Source organism: Pinus tabuliformis, chromosome X (genome assembly GCF_031772625.1).
Source record: "Pinus tabuliformis cultivar Carrire ecotype Pingquan chromosome X, CPIR1, whole genome shotgun sequence".
NCBI classification, from domain to species: domain Eukaryota; kingdom Viridiplantae; phylum Streptophyta; class Pinopsida; order Pinales; family Pinaceae; genus Pinus; species Pinus tabuliformis.
The window spans coordinates 622,610,735-622,633,929 of NC_142308.1; the positions used below are offsets into that span (position 1 = coordinate 622,610,735).

At 40.7% G+C, this 23,195-nt stretch overlaps 1 protein-coding gene across 3 annotated transcripts in view; it reads left to right on the forward strand.

Moving 5' to 3' along the window:
* Positions 1-9,610: 9,610 nt before the first annotated feature.
* Positions 9,611-23,195, forward strand: part of LOC149141551 (putative GTP-binding protein OBGC2) — a 396,755-nt gene continuing 383,170 nt past the window's right edge. Inside the window, exon 1 of one of the 3 annotated variants that reach the window (XM_089449015.1) lies at positions 9,611-9,825. In XM_089449015.1, the coding sequence (XP_089305141.1) occupies positions 9,693-9,825 (133 nt within the window). In that variant the 5' untranslated portion in view covers positions 9,611-9,692. The remainder of the gene's footprint in view (positions 9,826-23,195) is intronic. The other 2 variants (XM_089449017.1, XM_089449016.1) reach the window with 2 other exon arrangements.

Below are 23,195 nucleotides of genomic sequence, written 5' to 3' on the forward strand. Positions count from 1 at the left end.
CAAGCAATCCATGACCAAAAGATAGTATGGGGACCACAAAAAGATTGATATGAAATCTAACATCCCAACGTTATCAATACAATCCCAAAGGAGCAAGAAGAAAGTGAGGTAGGAAACCCACCAGTCAAATCCTACAGAATCTTGGAGCAAGATTGATCAACGAAGGAAAGGTAAGAGCCCTAGTCTTAACTCAAAAACATTCCCAATTAAGTTGATTTCATGGACCATACGAGGTTTGAACGGACTTGCAAAGAGAAGACTCCTTAAGTAGAAGATCATGGCAAGCAAACCATAAATTATGTTCATACAAGAAACAAATGTAAGGTTAGAGATAATCCATTCCCTTCAAAAGAAATGTTGGAATGACTATGATATTATTGCAAATGTTGCCAAAGGCATAGCCGAAGGGCAACTGATTATATGGAATGAAAAGTTTGTGGACCTCAAAACATCCAATGTTGCTCCCAACATCTTAACAACAATCTTTTAAATAATAGAACTCCAGAAACATTATATGTTACCAATGTTTACGACCCACATCAAGTTGAAGAAAGGATCAACATGTTTGACACCCTGAAGAAGTTTCATGAATCCCTACCAAGCACCCACAAAATGATTGGAGGAGACTTCAACATGATCCTCAATATTTCCGAGAAAAAAGGGGGCCTAAGAAGATTGGACATAGATGTGGAAGTTTTCAGAGAATGAATAGACCATATGGATATGGTGGATGTGGAAACTAAAAACGAAATATTCACTTGGAAATAAAGGAGAGGATGGGGCATGCAAATAGCCTCCTGCCTGTACTGATTTCTCATATCGAAACTCATACTCCTAAACACTCAAGAAATCGAAGGAACAATCCTCCCATATGTTAGATCAGATCACTGGCCAATTGTTGTGGAGATTCAAATTCTAGGTACTCCCAAGAACAAACCCTTTAGGTTTGAGGAATTTTGGCTAGATGACCTAATATTTCAATAAAAAATAAAGGAAAGGTGGAATGAGGACCTACCCCTAAGAAGCTCTCAAATGTTCTGCTTCTAGCAAAAACTTAAGCACATCAAAATCCAAATTAGGAAATGGAAAGAGGAGGTTTTTGGAGACATCCTCAGGGATCAAAAATACCTTGAAAAGCAGATGAAAGAGCTCCAACAAAACATCACCCTCAATGGGACCACAAACCAGCTGGAGAAAATGGAATAGGGTTTGCAACAGGAATGTGAAACAAGAGCTAAACAAGAAGATATATTATGGCAGTAAAAATATAGGGTTCAATGGTTAAAATGTGGGGAACACAACGCACAATTCTTCCACAAATCCATGATTCAACACCAAAAGTTGAATGAGATCCTCTCCCTGAAGAAAGTTGATGGCAACATGATCAACACCCACAAAGAAGTTTTAGCAGAGCTAAACACCTTCTTTGTGAACCTCCTAATGGAGCCCAACATGGACATGAGCTCAGCAATTCAAAACATCCACAAAATCTTGAATGATGATGATAACACCATGCTACTCAAAGAAATCACTGAACAAGAAGCAGAAGAAGCCATTATTTCAATGCCCTCTAGTAAAGCCCCGAGGCCTGGTGGCTTCACCAAGGAATTCTTCAAAGTTTGTTGGCCTATAATAAAAGGAGAGGTCTTGCCATTGTGGAGGATTCAAGGCAAGACAAGACAGTGTTGGGAGCTCTCACTGCCACCTTTCTAACTCTAATTCCAAAAGGAAGAATGAGCAAACTCCCTTGAAAGGTATCACCCTATAACACTCTACAATGTCATTTATAAGATCATTTCAAAGGTCATAGCTAACAAAATCAAACCTTTACTTCCTCTCCTTGTCTCTCCAAGTCAATATGGTTATGTCGAAGGGAGGAAAATTATGGATAACATAATTTCATCCCATGAAACCATTCACTCTCTCAAAATCTTGAAACAACCTGGAATGATGATGAAGCTTGACATGCCAAAAGCATTTAACAAGATCAACTGGCAATAAATGAGAGAGGTGCTCAAGGCCTTTAGATTCCACCGGGACTAGATTGATTGGGTAATCTGGAGCCTTCTTCTCCATCCTTATCAATGGAGCCCCTGCTCAACCCTTTTCTCCCTCTCGAGGGTTCAGATAGGGAAATGCATTATCCCCCTTCTTATTCATTCTTATGGCAGAGGTTTTGGGAAGGACATTTTCAGCTGCCAAGGATGACAATTAGCTGACTGAGCTCAAACTCCATGACACCTCGATGACCTCCACCCATCATAAATTTGTGGATGATACCCTTCTTATGGGCATCCCCGTAGTTTCTGAAGCCAAGACTCTCAAGTAAATTCTTAGTCTTTTTTCCTACGCCTCTTGCACCTCAGTCAATTTGCTGAAATCAAAGATCTTCTTCTTCAATACTCCTTCCCTCGATCCAAATAAATATAACCATAATCTCGTGGTTCAAAAACTATTCCCTCTCTTCTAAGTATACGGGCATTCCTCTCACAGACAAAGTCCTCGGAAAATCAACCGCGAAGAACCTCCTCTCTCGACTCCAAAGAAAGTTGAGTAACTAGATCTTCCTCTCCCTCAATTTGGTTGGAAGGTTGGTCCTAGTAAAATTCGTCCTTCATTACCTGTTCTCAACCCTGACTGCTCCTAAATAGGTTCTAAATAGCATACACAACATTCAAAGGAACTTCCTCTCAAGAGGCTCATAGCAAAAAAGGAAATGAGCTCTGGTCAGCTAGGATAAACTCTACAAGCCTAAATTTGTAGGAGGCATGGGGCTACGAGACGCCAAAATCATGGGAAATTCCCATGGAACCAAGACTTGGTTGAGATGGCTAGATTCTCCCACAACTCCCTCGGCAAAACACTAGAAAGTGAAGTACTCCCCCAATCAGCAGTAGAAGGACCTCATCTATCTGGAAGGCCTTATTAAGGGCTCGACTATCTAGAATCAGACTTGGAAAAACAAATGGGTCATCCAACAACACAATTTATAGGAGGTTAGGAATGGTCAAGGCTCTCTATTCTGGGAGAATTCCTGGAAACAACTCCCAAAACTGAAAGAAGGAGCCTATGCTCCGCTGCAGGAGCAAATGTAGGGAAAGGGAAAAATTCTAGTATCCCATTACTAGAAAAATACCCCTCAAGGAAGTAAATGGAGATAATGGATCAACATGGAGAATTGGAAACCTCTCCCAAGAATCTTTGATTGGGAGACTTTCTAGAAGCTCCTCTAAGATCCTCAAATACCCTTGGATCAAGATGAAGATAAATTAAGACAGGGAAGAAACTCATGGGGTGTCTTCATCCTCAAGGAAGTTGATGGTTATCTGGACAATAATAGTCAACTTGAACAACACCCTTGATGGACTTCTCTCTAGTTAAAAAACAATGGTCAAAGATCACCCTATTCCAATGGCTTGTCCTCCATGGAAAAATCCTCACTTGGGATAATGTCACAAAGTGAGGTTTCTCGGGTCCATCCATATGCAGTTTATGAGAGGTTCAGGAGGAAACAACAAACCACCTTTTAAATAATTGAAAAATTGCTTTCAAAATTTGGGACTGGGGGGCAGAGGTCTTCAGAACCTCCGATAGGAACAAAGCATCAATTCAAAGCACCCTTGAAACTTGGAGACCCCAAATCTCCACTCATCCCATCACCAACAGAGCTTGGGATTTGTTTCCGGGACCAGTTTGTTGGGTCCTATGGAAAGAATGAAATGCGTGAATCTTTAAAAACTCACAGGTAACAAGGGATATTCTTCTTACCAGGGTGAAAAAGATTATCCAGGATTCATTAATGGTTTCCAAGATCCCATTGTAGCAAGGGCCCCCCGATCTTCAAACATTTGCATCTTCCAACTCCTTGGTCTTGAACACTTTCCATTCACTGACACAAAGAATCTCTTTGTTAATCCTGACATCCTAGAGCTATGGTCTCCTCCTAGCATCAATGTTTATAAATTAAATTATGATGGGGCTTCCCATGGCAATCCAGGACAAGTTGGCTTCAAAGGGGTTTTTAGGAACCATAATGGAGAAATACTCTCTATATATTATGGAAAATTAGGGAATAACACAAACAACGAAATTGAGTTGCAGGCTCTGGAGTAGAGGCTCGACCTCGCTAAGTCATGCCATTTTGTTCCACTGATCGTTGAAGGGGATTTTGCGGTGCAAACCCTTGTTGCCCTGAAATTACAAAATGGTAGCCTGGTCAGCAAAGTGACAAGCAACTGGCGGCTATCCAAGGCTCTTCAGCACATACAAGGCCACATCATAGGTTTAGGTGGTGTCCACTTCCAAGTTGTCAAGCAAAAGGCGAATTCCCTGGCTGATAGACTCGCAAATGAAGGGACAGATGGAAATGGAATGTTAAGCTCCCATGCATGGAAAAGATTACTTGTTAGCAAATTGCATCAAGACTTTGAGGATCTCAGTCGAAAGGATAGGAAGAGTAGTGGTTTTCAAGAGTGGTCGATCCCTCTCTTTGAACAACGTCCCACCTCATTATGAGAAAGTACATGAATTATGGAGAAGGTTCTTTGATATCCCTCGCACGCACCTTCCCTCTTGAAGCTCTTAATGAGCTCTCGAACTCTGATAAAATGGATGATTGTCGCCGCCACCCACCTCAGCCATCCATCTACAAATTGAATCAACAAAATTATGAGGTAGAGCTTGTTGTACGAGCAGTGAATAGCTACATTGAAAATTCCATAATTATTCTCGGCCTTTTAAGTGCCATGAAGCTTGGAATTTTTCCCCATTCGGGCCCGACTTGTATCTCCTTGTTTCTCATCTTTGCCTTCTCTCCCTCATTCTGTTTTTTTACTAGATGCCCTGCACCCATCACCCATAAATACCTTCCCCTCTTTCCCTCCAATCCCTTATATTTTCCCTCCTTTGTAGCCCCCCTAATAGCCAGAACTCCTCATTTTTCCAGGGCTTCCTCCTTGATCTGTAGACTAATAGGTCACAACATCGACCATTGGAGGCAAGCAAGCATGCACCCTAGAACTATAACTGAGAATGCAAGCCATTAGGCAAACCTCAACTTCCACAACTCAATCATGCTTGGGATAAAAGTAGATATTGATCAGCTTGAGGAGAGAGTGGCGGAAATAAGGCAAAGTACCAACACTAAGGCTATGGACGAGGAATTCAAATGGATTCCAGACCTAGGCCTAACCAAAGCCCACGAAAATATCTATAGACACACCATTGAGCTTGCTTGTAGCATGAAAACTCTTCTCGGTCTGGCCATGCAAGACAACAATCAAGCCAGGAAAGCGTTGGAGGAAAAAAATAGAGTTGTTGGACACAAAATTCATCATCTTTGTGGAGTCAGTGCACCACAAGAAATTCATCACCAAAGGTTCACCTCAGTATGAACGACTCAAAGGTAGAATTGGCAAGAAGAATAGGGCTGACGACATCTCTTTCCCCAGCCCTACCCACATGATGCGGGAAATTATTCAAGTGAGCGGGTCCTAGGTTGAACCCGTCACAGTTGGAGAAGACTAGTCTCTCTTAGTTAAGTCTTGTGATCTAGAATTTTTGTTTCCTTTTTGTAATTCATGTCATAAGGGCACTCAATTACATGCTTCAAGAGCTTCGAAAGGGTCTAGTTTATGCCAACACTAGTTGTCATCTTTATAGACGCACCTTGGGCATCTCCCACATGGAGTGTTTTTCCCCTAATTAGGTATCTTTGTCTAGTATTAGGTCTGGTAGGTTCTCAAACTTTAAACAATACAGATCTTCAAAAGATGAACAAGTTTGAAGAAGGTTCGAATTTTAGTCGAGTCGACCAACAAAAAATTGTGATGTATGTCTTTTTGGTTTTCTGAAGTAATATAATTCATGTCTTACTTATAAAAAAAATCATTATAGTCGTATTAATAGATTAGGCTAACTATGCCTAGTGGAGTTGGTCATAATCGTAATCAATATGGAACACTAAAGGCCTACATTTAATAACTAATAAAGGCCAAAAAAATGTAATCTAACTTAAAAACTCTAGATAACAAATGCAATGTAACTCCTAAAATCACTAATTTGATAATTATTATTATTTCATTTTATGAATACTTACCATATCAGAAATAGTTGTGTGGAACAACAGGTGTATGAAATCAGGGATGTGTGCAGAATAAAGGTTCTTCCATACATACCCCTCTTCCACATAACCTTTTATTTCATACACATCCCTGACTCTAATGCTAACCACTTCATCCCTTTGCCTGGATTTGTTGTTGAATCTCTTTATTTCCTTCCATTGGTAGGTAGCAATTGTGATGGTTGCATAAAAGTACCAAGCGAACCGGAAAATGAATGTGTGCTTCCTACTCATGAATGTTGGTGGTTCTTTGTATCATTATTCCTTTCCATTCCATCTAACTGCAACAATGTCCTCAAAGAGCAAGCCATTTTCTATGTATTTTTCCTATATGCGTATCAATGCACATGACGAGCATGCGGCCAATAGAAACACGTGTTTTAGCTCTAAATATTTGAGGAAGATGTTCAACCAATAACCTACATTTGAAGGTAAACGAACTGAAGCCATTTATTTAATTATTTGTTTATTTTCTCAGCTGAAAAGCTTGTATATTGCAGCCTGTTGGTCGTGACCTAGAACCAATACATGTTTCCGATTGTTTTGTTTCAAGAACTCTAATATAAATTATTACAAATCAATTTAATGTAAACTTACATGAAAGTTGAGAAACTTGAAAACTTTTTATGAGCACATGCTTGCTTTAAAAAGCCTCAAAATTTTGTGTAGACAAGTTTCTTTAGAATCTTCAAATCTCATGTGCAACAATTAACTTGTATCTTGAGTCCATTCCTTTTCCAGTTTATTGGAATTCCATACTAAACATAATGGATTCAACTAAATAACTGTCTACAATGGATTCAAGTTAAGGGAATATTTTTTCTTTCAACGTCGATGTCTATGAATCTAGTAAATATGAGCCAAAGCGGAAGAAAAAATTGCCCAAACTTTCTATTAAAGGAGTGAGTTATGTTATAGTCATCCAATAAAACAGGGCTTATTTATTAATTATTGGCCAAGAGGATTGCTATTTTTAACCTATGGAATAAAGTATGTGCGGAAGAGAGGCATGTGCGGGAGAACCTTTATTCTGCACACATCTTTGACTTCATACGCCTGTTGTTTCACAAAACTACTTCCACAATTGGATCTTTACCAAGTAAAATTGTCACTTTACTTAAAGTCTTAAAATGCATAAGCTTTTATTTATTTTCAAATTGTTTTTCTTTATATAAATTTATACAACACAGTGTTCTTCTACTTAAAATTAAATTGCCTTCACATATATCAAATTTAGTTTATAATTAAAATTAAAATTAAACCATATTAAATTAAAATTAAATTTATAAACTACATTTAACTTCAAAACATAAAACATTATCATTTCATGTATCACATTAAATAGTTTGAGAAATAGAGGATTTATATTTTCACTATGCGGAAGAGGGGTATGTGCGAGAGAACCATTATTCCACACAACTGCTTCCACAATCAAATCTTTTCTAATGCGACGTTGCAATGCATGAAAAACACAATCAATAAAAACAACAAAGTGGAAAAGTATAGGTATACGTTCTTTTCTTACATTTTGTATTTCAATTTATTGTTTTCTATTTTTATTGTCGAATTATTAAATTTTCATAATTCCTTACATAGTAATCAATTAATTGGCAGTTTTGGCTTACTAAATTTTGGGGCATGAAAATTTTGGTTTACGTGTACAGTAAATCGACTAGGTCATATGGTAATAACATGATTTAACGTAAATTTCAAATCTTGGATTGACATGAACATTTGATCCAATAACTATTAAAAGAGGCAGAGACTATGTTACTTTGTAGCTATCTAGGTTGGTTGAAGAGAAGTACTACACATCTAATTTTTAATTTAGAGAAGTTATGTCCCATAAAGATCACGATATGTCGGAGGGAAAAAACTCAATGAGGGAGCAAATTCAAATGAACAAAACAATATGTCTCAGTAGAGGGAGAATCAGTCGATCTACCAGGAAGTATGATTTGGTTGATTATCTTCTACAAGCATCAATACTCAATCTCCTCACTTTTCCCTCTAGCAAATTCTACTTTCATATTATGTCTTTTAGTTATTAGCTATGAATAACAAATTTTTGTTTCTCCTTAAGCAATTTGTTAGGGACTATAAGATCAATGTGGTAGGCAAATAAAGTAATCTTCGGTTGTATGTAAAAGGAGGAAAACAATACTCTTAGAGATCAGTTCAAATCTCTGGTAAAATTGCTATGTATCAAGGCTTATGGATTTTCTTTTCGGAATTAATATAACACAACCGACCTTGTTAAAAAAAAGATGACAAAGGAAGAAAATTGAATGGAGCAAAATAAAAAGTGGTTGAGCAAGTGGAGTATTAAATTGCATGGATGTCTTAACACAAAAGAAGAAATAAAAAAAATATTGTTTGAAGAATTTAGGATTGCCATGTGGACCAATCACCATGGGCGTTAAAAGCATATTACATCAAAGAGTTTAACCCAACTTGTGACCATGGTGGGAAAACATATTTAGGGGCAACTATTAAAGGAAAAGCAAGGTTGTTAGTTGCACAACTGAGGACAAGATCACATCATCTTAGATGTGAGATCGGTAGGTGGAGGGTACCCAAAGAAGTTTGGGAGGAGAGAACTTGCATATTCTGTAATAAGGGTGTGGTGGAGATAAAATGACACTTTGTGATGGAATGTGCAACCTATGAGGATATCCGCATTCAATATGAAAACAATTTAAAGGTCAATGATATGCACCATCTATTTGGCAAGGATAAGATCAACCATATTGCTAGCCTTCTAGTCAAGATCCATAACAAAAGATCCAACATCGAAAGGAATATGAAGATAAGCTAGGGCCATTACTGTCTTAGTTCCTTAGACTGTTCAATGTTGTAAACACCATTAAAATTAATCAATCATCAAAGCTCAATTCAATTCAATATTTCTAGATTAAATATAACATAAATTATTGATACAATTATTTAGACTTATGATTAGAGAGGAAAAATGTTAAAATATGAATTTCTACATAATCACAAACCCAAAATCACATAAACATAAATTATAAACTTTATCCTCAGTAAAATGTTATCATCATCCTCAATATAATTTAGATTTAAAATAATTTATTAATTTATTATAAATTAATATCTCAACACCAATAAAAATGACTTAAAACTTTTTATACCACTTTGCTTATCTTATCTCCCTTGCTTAATTATAACTACACCAAAGTGTAAATGTACTCTCTCTCTCTTTTCAATACCCTCAAAATGAGAACAATTACCACTTGAAAACATTGATTTAAACCCCAGCCTCTTTTGAAATAAAGTACTTATTCAAATCCAAACCTAGGAATAGAGCAAGGTTTCATTAAAAGATATTTTCCATTAACAGATATATATGTTTGATCTATACATTTATTTTTCCATTAACAGATATATATATTTTTGATCTATACATTTATCTCCACGGGGAAGAGAAACACGTGTATATATATACAAGCACCATATGCGTAAATGCCTAGTTGGGGATGCGTGGATAAATATATCTACGGGGATGCGTGGATAAATATATCTACCTCTGTTTGAAGGTTGCTGCTGTACCATGGACTGCTTCGTTGCCGCGCCTCTGTGTCTTACTCGTTCCAAATTCAGAATTCTACCTTCCTGGACAGGACTCACTGCACATTCCCTCCAATTCTCCAAATCAAATGCGACCGCTGCATTTCATGTAAAAGGTAAGCCAACTTCTTTTTCTTTCTGTGGGTTGCCAATTTTTTTACTACATTCCCTTTGTGTACTTTAAGTGTATCTGTAAATAGATAAGCTATAGCAGACAATATACATGGAAACAATTAGCTGTACAAATCCATTGCAGACTTTTCTTCTATATGCTTAACTGCATCCATAACCAATACTGACATGACGAACTTGCAGAAACGATTTATAGTAAAACGTCTTTTCTAAAGTAACTGAATCCCATTAGTATCAGCAGAGTGCAGTCAGTTCCAACTCATCTATACCAGCGAGCAGTCCTACTCAATCAATCGAATACCCAACAAGATTCTGAAAATACACAAGCCTTGTTTATTACCGCTCGTGTTCTAACTTCTGACAGCGGCTCTTAACAAATTTTTGATCATCATGGTCTATCTGTTTAGATTTTGCTCATAATGGTCCACGAATCTACGGTTCTCCAATCATTTTCACTTCTATGTATTTTAGAAGTGCTCCAGCAATTTGCAAATACCAACTTTGGTCATTCCAAGGCAAAGCACTTTTTACCTTTTGGAGGTTAATACCATGTTACATTCATTTCACCGTTGTCTGGGAACTTGACCTAAGTGGGGTTTTACTGGATAGGCCTGGGTATGTACAATCTTCTTTGTCTAGGCCTTAAAAACCTTGGCCCTCTCAGAGTGAATCATGGCCATAAATCTACAGAGATTTTCTTTAACTCTTTGGTAAATCATGGCCAGAAGTCTGCAGAGAATCTTCCTATTCAGCTAAAAGAGAAAGGGACATCTGAACCCGCAATAACAACCATGAACTGATGATAACATCTGTATGTCAAAAGCGCCTCACAGAGTTCTTGCATATCCATCATAACGGCTCTAATTTTTTCTTAAGCCCCCCAATTTATCCACTTCATGTCATAAAATCATATTAGCACAATATCTGTAGTCGAAGAAAGAAACCCTCACACAAGAAACCACACCAGAGCAAGTATGCAAGTAGGAGAGAAGATTGTCAGAAGTTAGAACTGCACATACTACACATATGGTACACTCTTTTTGTATTATGTATAATTAGAAGTGCAAAACTGTTGGAGAGTGATCAAGTTTGACAAGTCTCCTGGGTTACAATAAAATATTCATATTTAGGTAGGTGATCAAGCATGACCAAACCCCTATGTATCCGAATTATGTACATATGAGAGGGGGGAAATAAAGTAAAATGTATAATTTTAATTTACAATAATAATACATAGTCTAACTAAGTCCAAACTTAGGGACTATGCGTCATCAATTCCTCTTTGCGAAGAGGAAATTGTCCTCGATTTCTATTAATGATGTCTGCAGTTCAAAAGAGGACAACATAGACCGTAGGGTCTCTGTGTTGGCTAAAATGTGCCGAGGGAATACTGGGAGGCGAACCTCTCATGGACATTTCTTTCAATTGTCGTTGCTGATTTGTCAGTGATTATACAGTCTTCCTCTCCAATTTTTGTACCTGATTTACAGTCTGAATTTTTCTAAAACAGTCCTGCATTTTTATCAACTGTAACCTGAAGATTTTATTACTCTGTCCACCAGTTAGCCTCTATGCCTTAAGTTGATCAGAACTCCTCGTCAACATCAATTTACTGCTCTCAGGGTCTAATTTGCTGCATTTCTCTTCATGGACCCAGGCATAAATCGTTGAACCAAAAACTTTAAGACAACTTATCCAAGGCTTCCTTCCAGACCATTTTTCTTATGGAGTCACATTTCCGGCGGCTTTTGTGGGGGACCAATTGCAGACACACAACTGTATGCACAACTTTTGCCTGATACTTTTTAAGAACTAAGTCACTAAGTCACCTGGTGTAATATTCCTAAAGGAAATTTACAATGATAAACAAAGCAAACATAGCAAAAACACACACACAAATTCACACCACATTAAACACCCAGAAAATGCCATAAACTGCGCTGAGCTGAGCCATTTTATTAATATAAATGCTGGGTACAAGATAAGATCAGAATGCATGCACCTGGGCTTGCCCAAGGCAAGCTAACAATGCCCAGGTGATGAAATCAACTGCTCGAACACAAGTGTAGTTGTCCCCAACAAAGCTCTGCGCTGACCCTTTCAAATCTGCACTGCTGGGTTTCAAACAATGGCTGCTAGAACCTTCTCCGGTGCTCAAAAAATTCCGGGAAATTAACCCTGGGCTCTCCTCCAATAACCCACAAAAACCCACGAAGGAATTGGCCAAATGTTGACCTTGGAATTTCGGCCCAATTTCCCCTAGCTCCTCCAGCTGTTGGGTATTTTGACCCACCTGTAAATGATGCTGCTAAATGCCCCCAAAATGGCTGAGATATTCAACAATTTTCCTCCCGGAACTCCTCCACAAAGCTCAGCCCCAAATTCCTCTTCCTCCTTGTGTCCCACGTGTGGCACAAAATAGAGCTGCGCAGGCACTATGCAGTCTCTGCTGAACTCACTCCACAAACATGCTGCAATGTTCTTGGATTGATCTGAAAATGATGGAAACTTCCTCCTAGTGCTGGCACTTGAGGTCCACCAAAGCAACGGTGAGATTCTCGCTTGAAAATCTCTTGTGCTCAACAACACCTGCAGACTTGGCCTCCAGCTCAAGTGTGCTAGTCAAGGTGAATGCAAAAATGATCAAAGATGCCCAAAATGAGTGCCTCCAATTTGCCCATGTGGGGGTGCAGCCATCGAACCCTCCATCCTTTCCCTCCAAGAAATGCGCATTTCCAAGAGGAGAGCGTATTTCCACCTTGGAGTGGTCCCCACATCCATTAACCATTGATTTTTCCCTTTTCTCCCAAGTTGGGCCCTTGCCTTAGCTCCAAAACTCAAGTGGGGTCCCGCAACCCACTTTTCCTAAGTGAAAGTGCAAAATATGACAAAATTTGCAAAATTGATATTTCCCCTTAGCAATATTGCTAAGTGGGAATATCATAGTCCTCCCCTCCAAAATGTTGCTTGTCCTCGAGCAATTGCAATGATGGATGCTAGAGTATCTGCTCTCCCTCCCAAGTGGCATCCTCATCAGGTAGATTCCTCCACTTGATCAAAAACTCCCTGATGACTCTGTTCTGCAAGTGTCTCTCACGGGTGTCCAAAATGGCCTGTGGCTCCAAAACAAGATGTCCCTCATCATCCATGGGTGTTAACTCTGTAGCTGCTGTCACCTGGAGCAGAAAATGTTGTGAATTCGGCTCCCTGGGGGTAGCTCCAGCTCATACACTACCTCCCCAACCCTCTTGGTGACTTTGTATGGCCCATAAAAGCGGGGCTTGAGCTTCTCGGCCCCCTTTTGCTTGAGCGTGGACTGTCTGTATGGCTGAAGTCTCAGGAAAACGAGATCCCCAACCTCAAACTGCCTCTCTACTCGTCCTCTGTTAGTGTAGAGCTTTTGCTAGTTCTGTGCAGTCTATGGGTTATCTTTGAGAGCCCGTAAAATATCTTGGCTCTCCTGAATCCAATCCTTGGCCCTAGGGGCCTTGCTGTCTCCAAACATCACATCAACAAAAGATAATGCATCATAACCGTACAAAGCTCTGAATGGGGACATACCTATGGACATGTGGTATGTTGTGTTGTAGCAGTACTTGCCCAAATGCAACCACCATATCCATGCACGTTGCTGGCCTGTCACATAGTTGCGTAGATAGCCCTCCAGCCACTTGTTTACAATCTCCGTCTGCCCATCCGTCTAAGGGTGGTAACTAGTGCTCGGGGTGAGCTCCGTACCCACTAGCCAGAACAACTCCTGCCAAAATCCCCCCATGAACCTGTTGTCCCGGTCACTGACAATGGTCTTCGGAAGACCATGAAGCCGAAACACCTCCCTGAAAAATAGTTCAGCCACCTGTGAGGTTGAGGACCGGGCTGAAATAGTGAAATGTGGGCAAATTTTTTCAAATTTTTTCCCCTAAGGAATAGGAAGAGGTTGTAACAATCCAACAGGGTGTGTCTGCTCACCCTTGTTCCTCTGGCATGTATCACACTCCCGGACGTGCTTCAGAACGTCATCCTTAAGGCCCCTCCATGCAAAACGCTCCTTGATAGTCCTGTAAGTTTTGGTGAACCCTTGATGCCCGACTAACGGTGAGTCATGGGTGACCTGCATGATCTTCTCCCTCAAGTGGGAGCTGGGCACTAAATAGATCCGGTCCCTGTAGTAGATCACCTCGTCCATCACCTTGTACCAGTCATCCATAATGGTACCATCCAGGACCTCACAAACAAATCGGTCCTTGGAATACTCCACTAGCAACTGCACCTTCCAGTTCGGCGCCATGCTCATCAACAAAATAGTGGCTGGCCTCCTAGACAGAGCATCCGCTACCACGTTGTGCCGACCTTTGACATACTCAATGTCAAAGTCATATGCCTGAATCTTGCTCACCCACTTTTGTTGCCTCTCCTGCAATTGCTTCTGCTCCAAAAAGAATCTGAGGCTATTATGATCTGTTTTCACTCGGAACTTGTTGCCCACCAAGTACTGTCTGAACTTGGCCAGCGCATGCATGATGGCTAACATATCTTTGTCGTATATGGAGTATAACCACTCATGGGGAAGTAGTTTCCGGCTCTCAAAAGCTATCGGGTGTCCCCCTTGCATCAAGACTCCCTCCCTTGATGCATCACACTCAAGCACAAAGGGCTGCGTGCCAACACTGGGCAGCTACTCATCACCTATTTGAGGCGCTCAAAAGCCTCCTGTGCTCCATTGTTCCACTCGAATGCCACCTTCTTGGTCAAATCCGTGAGGGGAGATACCAAGTGTGAGAAGCCCTTCACGAACTTCCTGTAGTAAGCACATATACCCACAAAACCTCTCAACTCTGTCACATTCTGGGTTACTGGCCAGTCTCGGATGGCCCTAATCTTCTCCTCGTGCACTCTCACACCATCCTCCCCAATAATATGCCCTAGATAGAGCATCTCTGTCAATCTGAACTCGCACTTGGACAACTTGGCGTAGAACTGCTACTCCTCTAAGATGCGCAACACGACCTCCAAGTGCTCCTCCCAGGTCCGACTATAAATCAGAATGTCGTTGAAAAACACCAACACGAATCTCCACAACTGCCCATGGAACACATGGTTCATGCAGGATTGAAAGGTGGCAGGTGCGTTGGTTAGCCCGAAGGGCATAACCAAGAACTCGAAGTGCCCATAGTGGCACCTGAAAACCGTCTTAGGGATGTCCTGCTCCCTCACTTTGATTTGGTGATACCTCGAACGCAAGTCTATCTTGGAGAAGAACTTAATTCCTCTTAGCTCATCCATTAGCTCATTTATCCGTGGAATGGGGTAGCGGTTCTTCAGGGTCTTCTTGTTGAGTGCTCGATAGTCTATGCACATGCATAGTGTCCCATCCTTCTTCTTCACCAGGACAATTGATGAAGCGAAGGGGCTAGAGCTAGGCCTAATATGCCCAAGTGCCAACAACTCATGAATGGCCCGCTCAATCTCATCCCTGTAAGCCTTGGGATGTCTGTAGGGTGTGGTAATAACGGCCTGTACCCCCGACTCCAGCTCAATCGTGTGCTCAAACCCCTAGTCAGGTGGCTGCCCTGGTGGTATGTCCCCAAACACTACTGAGTACCTATCCAAAATGGTATGTATGTCAAGGTGTGGTGGCTTGGGCTGACCCCCAACCTTAGAAATCCTCAACTCCACCGCCCACTCAATGTCACCATGCCTCAGGTCATCCGGTGTGCTAAGATTGTTTGTGGAGGGTAAGAGTGCATGCCCCTAAGAACAACCAAGTTGCCATTTGGCCCAGTAAACTCCTTCTCCAACTTCCTCCAATTAGTAGTGACTCGACCAAGAGAATAGAACCACTAGACACCCATCACCACATTGGTGTTCGACACATCCACCACGAAGAAATGATCTGTCACTGAATAGTTCCCCATGGTCACTGTCAGAGCGGGAACATATCGTGTACATTGCATGGTCCTGTCCCCCGACACAAGGATTGAGAACCCCTCAAACTCCTTGGTCGTGATCCCTCTCCTCTGCACCATTTGTGCATCGATGAAGTTATGGGTGGCCCCACTGTCCACCAAAACTGAGACACGCTGTCCCTGCACTGTGCCTCTGATCCTCAATGTCAAAAACTTGGGTACCCCACATAAGGACCCCTCTAGTTGGTGCGAAAGGGGCTCCCCCTGGTGTTGGTGGTGGTCCCCTCTCCACGTGTGCCACCCTATCATCTCCACTTGCCTCCAACTCTACATCGTCCTCCTGGTCATTGTCAGAGTATACCTCAATGTAGTGGGCCTTGCCCGCTGTGCATCTATGGCCCGATGCCCATAGTTCCTGTCAAGTGAAGCATAGCTTCCTCCTTCGGAGGTCTCTTTGGCTCTCCTCATCCAACTGCCCACGCCCCTAGTTGGCTCTCGGTGGTGGAGCCATAGTGTCTCTCCCCCTGCTGGAACCCCTGTCTGGGTGGTATCGACGCTAGGGCCCTGGGTAGAGCATCCTACAAGTCTCGAGCTCTCCCAACTGTGTCCTGCAAGGTGGTGGGCCTGTTGGACTTCACCAATCCCCTCAGTGGCTCTGCTAGCCCCTCTACAAACATGAAAACCCTCTTGGCCTCTGATAGATCGGGCACCATCACTGACAATCTCAGAAACTCAGAGATGTAGGCCTCAGCACTCCCCGTCTGCTTGAGCCTTGTCAACTCCCCAAAGTGCTCCTCCGGGTCTCTCCTCTCAAAACGCTCCAACACCCTCCTAGTGAAATCCTCATAGGCTATAACTCCTGCATGCCCCATCGTGGTTAGCCCATGGAACCACCAGTCATGGGCTTCCCCTTCTAAATGCAATGTGGCAATTTTAATTGCCTCCCCCTTTGTCATCTGATTGAGTTGGAAGTAGACATCTAGCTTCTCAACCCATGCTCTCGTTGAGCTCTTGGATGAGCCATCAAAAGTTGGGAGGAACAATCTCCCCATGGTATGCTACAAGTCCGTGCCATGTGTTTAGCCTCCTCCCCTTTCTCCCTTGCTCCTGTTGTTACCCTTCAACTGGAAAAAGTCCCTGAAGGTAATAGCCTCTCTAAAGTCGGGCCCATAGGACTGATACTCCACAAAATAGTCCCCCATGGGCATCTACTCTTGCCCTTTTGGTCCTCCACTGCCGGATGCTAAAAACGTGGGGATAGTGGATCTAGGTGGTGTACTAGGAACGAGTGGTGCATTGGGGCCATGAGTTGTGTGGTGTTGCGAAGTGCCAAAGCCTTCACCAATTTGGAATTCCCCTTCAATTCCTTTGCCCTTGTTGTTGCTGCAAGTTTGCTGCCTTAGTTCCTCAATACCCTTAGGCAAATCCTGAACGACCTTTAGAAGTTGTTGGGCAAACTCCTCTACTTTACTCCTTTTGTCTCCCTCATTATCCCCCATGTTTGGTCTTTCAACCTCCGTTTCAACAATCACTAGATCTGGGGTAATTTGCAACTGTCTTTCTCTGCTCCTGTACCTCTGCCTCCGGTAAGTCACGTTCTGCTGATCTTCTGGTGTCATAGACTGATACTGCTCCCACAGGCTAAGCCAAGACTATGAGCTCTGATACCATTGTAATATTCTTAAAGGAAATTTACAATGATAAACAAAGCAAACATAGCAAAAACACACACACAAATTCACACCACATTAAACACCCAAAAAATGCCATAAACTGCGCTGAGCTGAGCCATTTTATTAATATAAATGTTGGGTACAAGATAAGATCAGAATGCATGCACCTGGGCTTGCCTAAGGCAACCTAAAATGCCCAAGTGATGAAATCAGCTGCTCGGACACAAGTTTAGCTGTCCCCAACAAAGCTCTGCGCTTGCCCTTTGAAATCTGCACTGCTGGCAGCAAACAGTGGCTGCTAGGACCTCCTCCGGTGCTCAGAAAATTCCGCGAAATTAACACTAGGCTCTCCTCCAATAACCCACAAACACCCTCGAAGGAATTGTCCAAATGTTGGCCTCGGAATTTCGGCTCAATTTCCCCTAGCTCCTCCAACTGCTGGGTATTTCGACCCACCTGTAAATGATGCTGCTAAATGCCCACAAAATGGCTGATATATTCAACAATTCTCCTCCCGGAACTCCTACACAAAGCTCAGCCCCAAATTCCTTGTCCTCCTTGTGTCCCACGTGTGGCACGAAATAGAGTTGCGCAGGGCCTACGTAGTCTCTGTTGAACTCACTCCACAAACACACTGCAATGCTCCCAGGGCGATCTGAAAATGATGGAAACTCCCTCCTAGGGTTGGCACTCGAGGTCCACCGAAGCAAGGGTGAGATTCTCGCCTGAAAATCTCTTGTGCTCAATAGCACCTGCAGACTTGGCCTCCAGCTCAAGCCTGCTAGTCAACGTGAATGCTCAAATGATCAAATATGCCCAAAATGAGTGCCTCCTCTTTTGTCGTTGTGCCTCCAATTTGCCCATGTGGGGCCCAACCATCGAACCCTTCATCCTTTCCCTCCAAGAAATGTGCATTTCCAAGAGGGGAGCGTATTTCCACCTTGGAGTGGTCCCCACCATCCACTAACCATTTGATTTTTCCCTTTTCTCCTAAGTTGGGCCCTTGCCTTAGCTCCAAAACTCAAGTGGGGTCCTGCAACCCACTTTTCCTAAGTGAAAGTGCAAAATATGACAAAATTGGCAAAATTGATATTCCCCTTAGCAATATTGCTAAGTGGGAATATCACATCTGGTTCAAGTTCAACAACCTTGATGTTCGACAAAAAATCGACAGTGAAAATTTTGGGAATAAAATTTGGCATTAAATTCGACATACTTCTAAATCTGGAAGCTAAAAAATATATGTAATAGAATTCAATATGTAAAAAATGTGTAATAAAAAAAATATGTTAGAAAATTCAATATGTAAAACATGTGTAATAAAATTTGTAATAAAAAAAATATGTAATAAAATTCAATATGTAAAAAATGTGTAATAAAATTCAATTCTAGTCCAAAGCCCGCCAAAACAATGCCAATACTAGTTTAAACTTCAAATACATAGCTGAAATTTTTCCAATTTCTCTACTAACAAATGGCAACCACAAAACATAATTGCTTTTGGGGTTCGACTCAACTTCAAATTTAGTCTTCGATTATGGCTTTGACTATCACAGTTTACAACCACTTTTGACATTGGCTTCGAATTTGAATTTGGCCAAGTCTATGTGCTTGCTGCTTGATATATCATACGATATACTTGTAACTTGTAGACTGTTGATGTTGAAGAATCTAGGGCATTTAGTATTAGTAGGATTCTTCTAGACTTGATAACAATTTGTGAAGTGCTTTTACAATTTATCTTAGCTTGATCTTCTTCTTATTATTAGTGTGTGTGTTTCCTTCATCAAACTGCTACCAAAACAAAGAGACAAGAACACAAGATGTTTGGCTTTCTGCTAGGGCCAAAACCTCTCCCTCTTGGAGAGGAAAACCCGCACAAAATTCTTCTTATAGAGATTCCAATTGACGAATACCAAGACCTTGACCCTTGACATACTATGCCACTCCAAGACCAAGACACCAATCCTCTTTGAAGTCACTGCTGAGATTATCATCATAGTTGTACCAAAACTGCTTCTTCATCTAGATCACTGTTGCACCATGAGTGCTCCTTCATCTAGATCACTGCTGCACTTACTGAGAACATCACTGCTGCATTTCCATAGAGATCTTCACTGTATCTACAAGGTCATCATATCGTTCTTCATTATGACCTATTCTTTGGAGGGTTTATGATCATGACTATGTAAAACATATTCAAAGAGTATTACACCGAGACAATTTGTACGCTGAGATAGTGTACATCTTTGTGAGAGCTGTTCATAAGGGATGCCGAGATTATGATTGTATTCTGAAACAGAGATTCGAGACCTTCTTCCTTTACCCATGCCAAGACTTAAAATTTTGTGGTATACATATGTAATTGCTATACTCTTTGTCATCCTAATTGTGAGGATCCCATCCTTCCTGTAATTCAGATTACTGTCCTTGAATCATCTCAGAAAAATGCGAGTTCTGTTCTTCCAGCACCACTGTACCCATCCGAAATTCAGTCTTAAGCCCATCTGAAATTACAGTCCTGCACCCCATGCGAAATTTCAGAGATGTACGAATTTTCTTTTGTGTTTTGCGGATACCCCAGCTGGGTATTTATAGTGGTCACGTCTCCATAAATGAGCCGACACACAGTGTGAAACATTGTGTTTGTTTATTGAGGTGACATGATAGTTATATACACATTTTTGAGGCCGACATGATGTTCTCGTCATTGTTCTTGTAGGCTTCTTCTTTGAAGGATGATGCTTGTATTGGAGGGTTACTTGACACTAGGTTGACTCATGTTCATTACATAAATGCTCAAGAAGAGCTCTTAAATATAATTTTGACTCTTTGACTTTCCTAGACCTATAGAATGAGCAAGAAACTCATTCATATAACTTATAAAATAATAATTCTTTTTCTTGACAAGTACAAAGATCAAAATTACATTGACAAATACCGAACCTAGTTACCCTTTTCTTCAACACTTCCTCTTAACTAGGGAGGTATTTACAATGGTACTTGGTTATTCTCAATATGAAGAATTTCTCATAAGAAGAATTGGATTGGTAATCCCATCTGTATAGCATCATATCAATCAGCATTGTCATAGTGCAAGGCCTTGACTAACAACTCCATCTCTCCACGAGACCATGAGCTACAATGCTGGCGAGACCAATGATTTATAGACACCTTCATCATTGTCTCTCAAGGTACATACCCACCTGGGTGTTCACTGAGTATGACCTTCTAGGACTATTCTTATCTTGGGTTCCCAATCCTCAAAGAATATCAGTCCTCTTGCCTACTCTTGTCTTGGATGCCCTACACATCCTCAAAGAGTATCGGATGCCAAATGATTACCCAATCCTCCCATTCTTTCTTCCCAAGTGAAGACAAGAATGTTGTGTCTACCATGTGTCTACATTTCCATTCATGGCCTTCATCTAGACTTACGGCTGTTAGTCCTGGTCTAGTGCATGACACATGACATGGAAAAACACAATTGTCACTCCTTTGTAATCAGGGGTGATCTTAATTCAAACTCCCTCTTGATCAGGGACTTGTCAGAGCTCCCTCTTAGCTAGGGACTCTTCTATATATCAACAACTTTTTCTTTGTGGGTCCTTTAGTTGCTTGATCAACTTCTCTCCTTGATGTCATAAAATTCAGTTGAGCTTCTTTCTTGTAGGGCATCAGCCATCGATCACTTTCCTTCTTGGTTTGTCATGTCATTCCTTTCTTTATGGAAAGTGGCCTTCTTGATACATATCTGGAACCTTCGTCATATAACTACTTCTTTCCCATCATGCTTCTTTCAGGAATTTCCATCCACCACATGAATGCCAGTTGTACTTGTACTTACAACTCTTGTTCTAGTAGCCCTGCATGCACTCATCCAGATATTATTCAAGAAATCAAAACATAACATTAAATCAAATCGTACCTTACTAGATGGCTATTCATCATGACATCTTCCTGTAGGCATCAACATCTTTCATTCATGTTGACACATCTCCCAAAGATATCCATTGTCAAGGGTCTCCATCTTTTTCAGACTTTCATCAGAGTCTTCATATCCTTCTGGGAGATTTCCTAGTCAAATCTTCTTGTTCTATTGGATGTTGATTGCCTTCATCATCGTTGCATATCTCATGATCTCTTCCTTCCTTACTGTAGTCAACCACGAGCTTTTAATTAGAGTTTCTTAACTGTAGTCAACTACCTCATACTTCATATGAGGACATATTATGTTGATTTCATCGTAGTGTGACTTTATGCCTTCCTGCATCCTTTCAGAGGAGGAGATCCTTTTTATCTTGATCATGCGTGTTAAGATAGAAGCAATGATCCATGTTACCTGCAACCATATGACATGACATTATAATATTAAACACAATCATACATACCTTATTTTACCTTCAGGTCATTGAGGTTTCTTCCAGCAACTTTCTTGATTGAAAAGATCTTCAATCCCTTGATCTCTTCATGTCATATCATCATCTCATGGATTCCATACGTTGGAGTTCTTGTTGAAACACTTGCTTCCTCTCTAGATTAGTGAAACCTATGATGAAGATTCCATCAGAGAATTTTGAGGATCTTGTATATCCCCAACTGGCAGATGTTTCCTTTTTGACTTGATGTATGATGAGCCTTAGATGACTCCTTTCTTTCCTTCAATGTCCATTGAGGTTCCCAAGAGCTATATATCCTACATGCTGTTTGTCATGGATTTTTGTCCTTCATGATCCTTATGAAGATGTTATGAGCTCTTGTTTCTAATGCTTTCATGATGCCATGATGCATCTTATTATCATTGTCATATCTTTTAACACAAGATTTAGGAGCCAATGATAGGACTCTTTTGTGAGGGATACTCTCTTACTCATAGGAGAGATTTGTTACTCCTCTTTCCTTGGCCCTTTTCTTTAGCTTCCTCCATCTTTCAGTGGTATGAGCTTCCAAAGTTTTTTGTTTTTGTTTTCTTTTTTCTCTATAGCATTGAATCTTAACTCTACTTAATTTTTGTCTTTGCTTGAGGACCAACCTTGCCTATCTTTTCTGCACATGGTTGAATTCTTTAATACTATAGGCTGCAACTTGTCTTTCTCTATCTAGCATAGAGATGACAAATTGCCGGGTGAGGTAACCTTCTTTGTTCATTGATATTTGTTACCTTGCTTATCAATGATGACTTCCTTCTTGTCATCTTTCCTAGATCTTCATGAAGTCATTCCTTCATTCTTTGATACCTTTACTATTTAGTTGGTCTAAGTGATGTGACCACCTTTACTTTAATTTCCGAGAGAATATCTAGCATTTCATATATCTCTCTTTATGTCTCCTCTCTTGCTATTTAGGTATGAGAGGACTTTTGAGTGATGTCATATGAATCCTATGAATCTCTTGATGCATTCAAACAATGCTTTGACCTTCATAGACCTTTAGATATCAATGATTTCTCTTTTCTATGAGGATTATGACAATCCTCCTTATTCTATGCAAGGAATTTCGATTATCTAACCGGTTTATAAATCCCCTTGCAATCATGAAATCATTTAACCAAATCTGATTATAAAATTGAAAGATAATTACTTGGTGTGTGAAGAGGAGATATTCACTTTGATGCTTCTTTTGCTTGAGCTGCCCATCATTAATATCCTTTCATCATGACTTCCTTGCATTACTCAGCACCAAGCACTACTGCCTTTTATGATATGCTGAGATTATTTGATTCCTTGACTGTGAGTTTATGGAATCGAAATCAAGAATTTTGAGAGCACTATCATG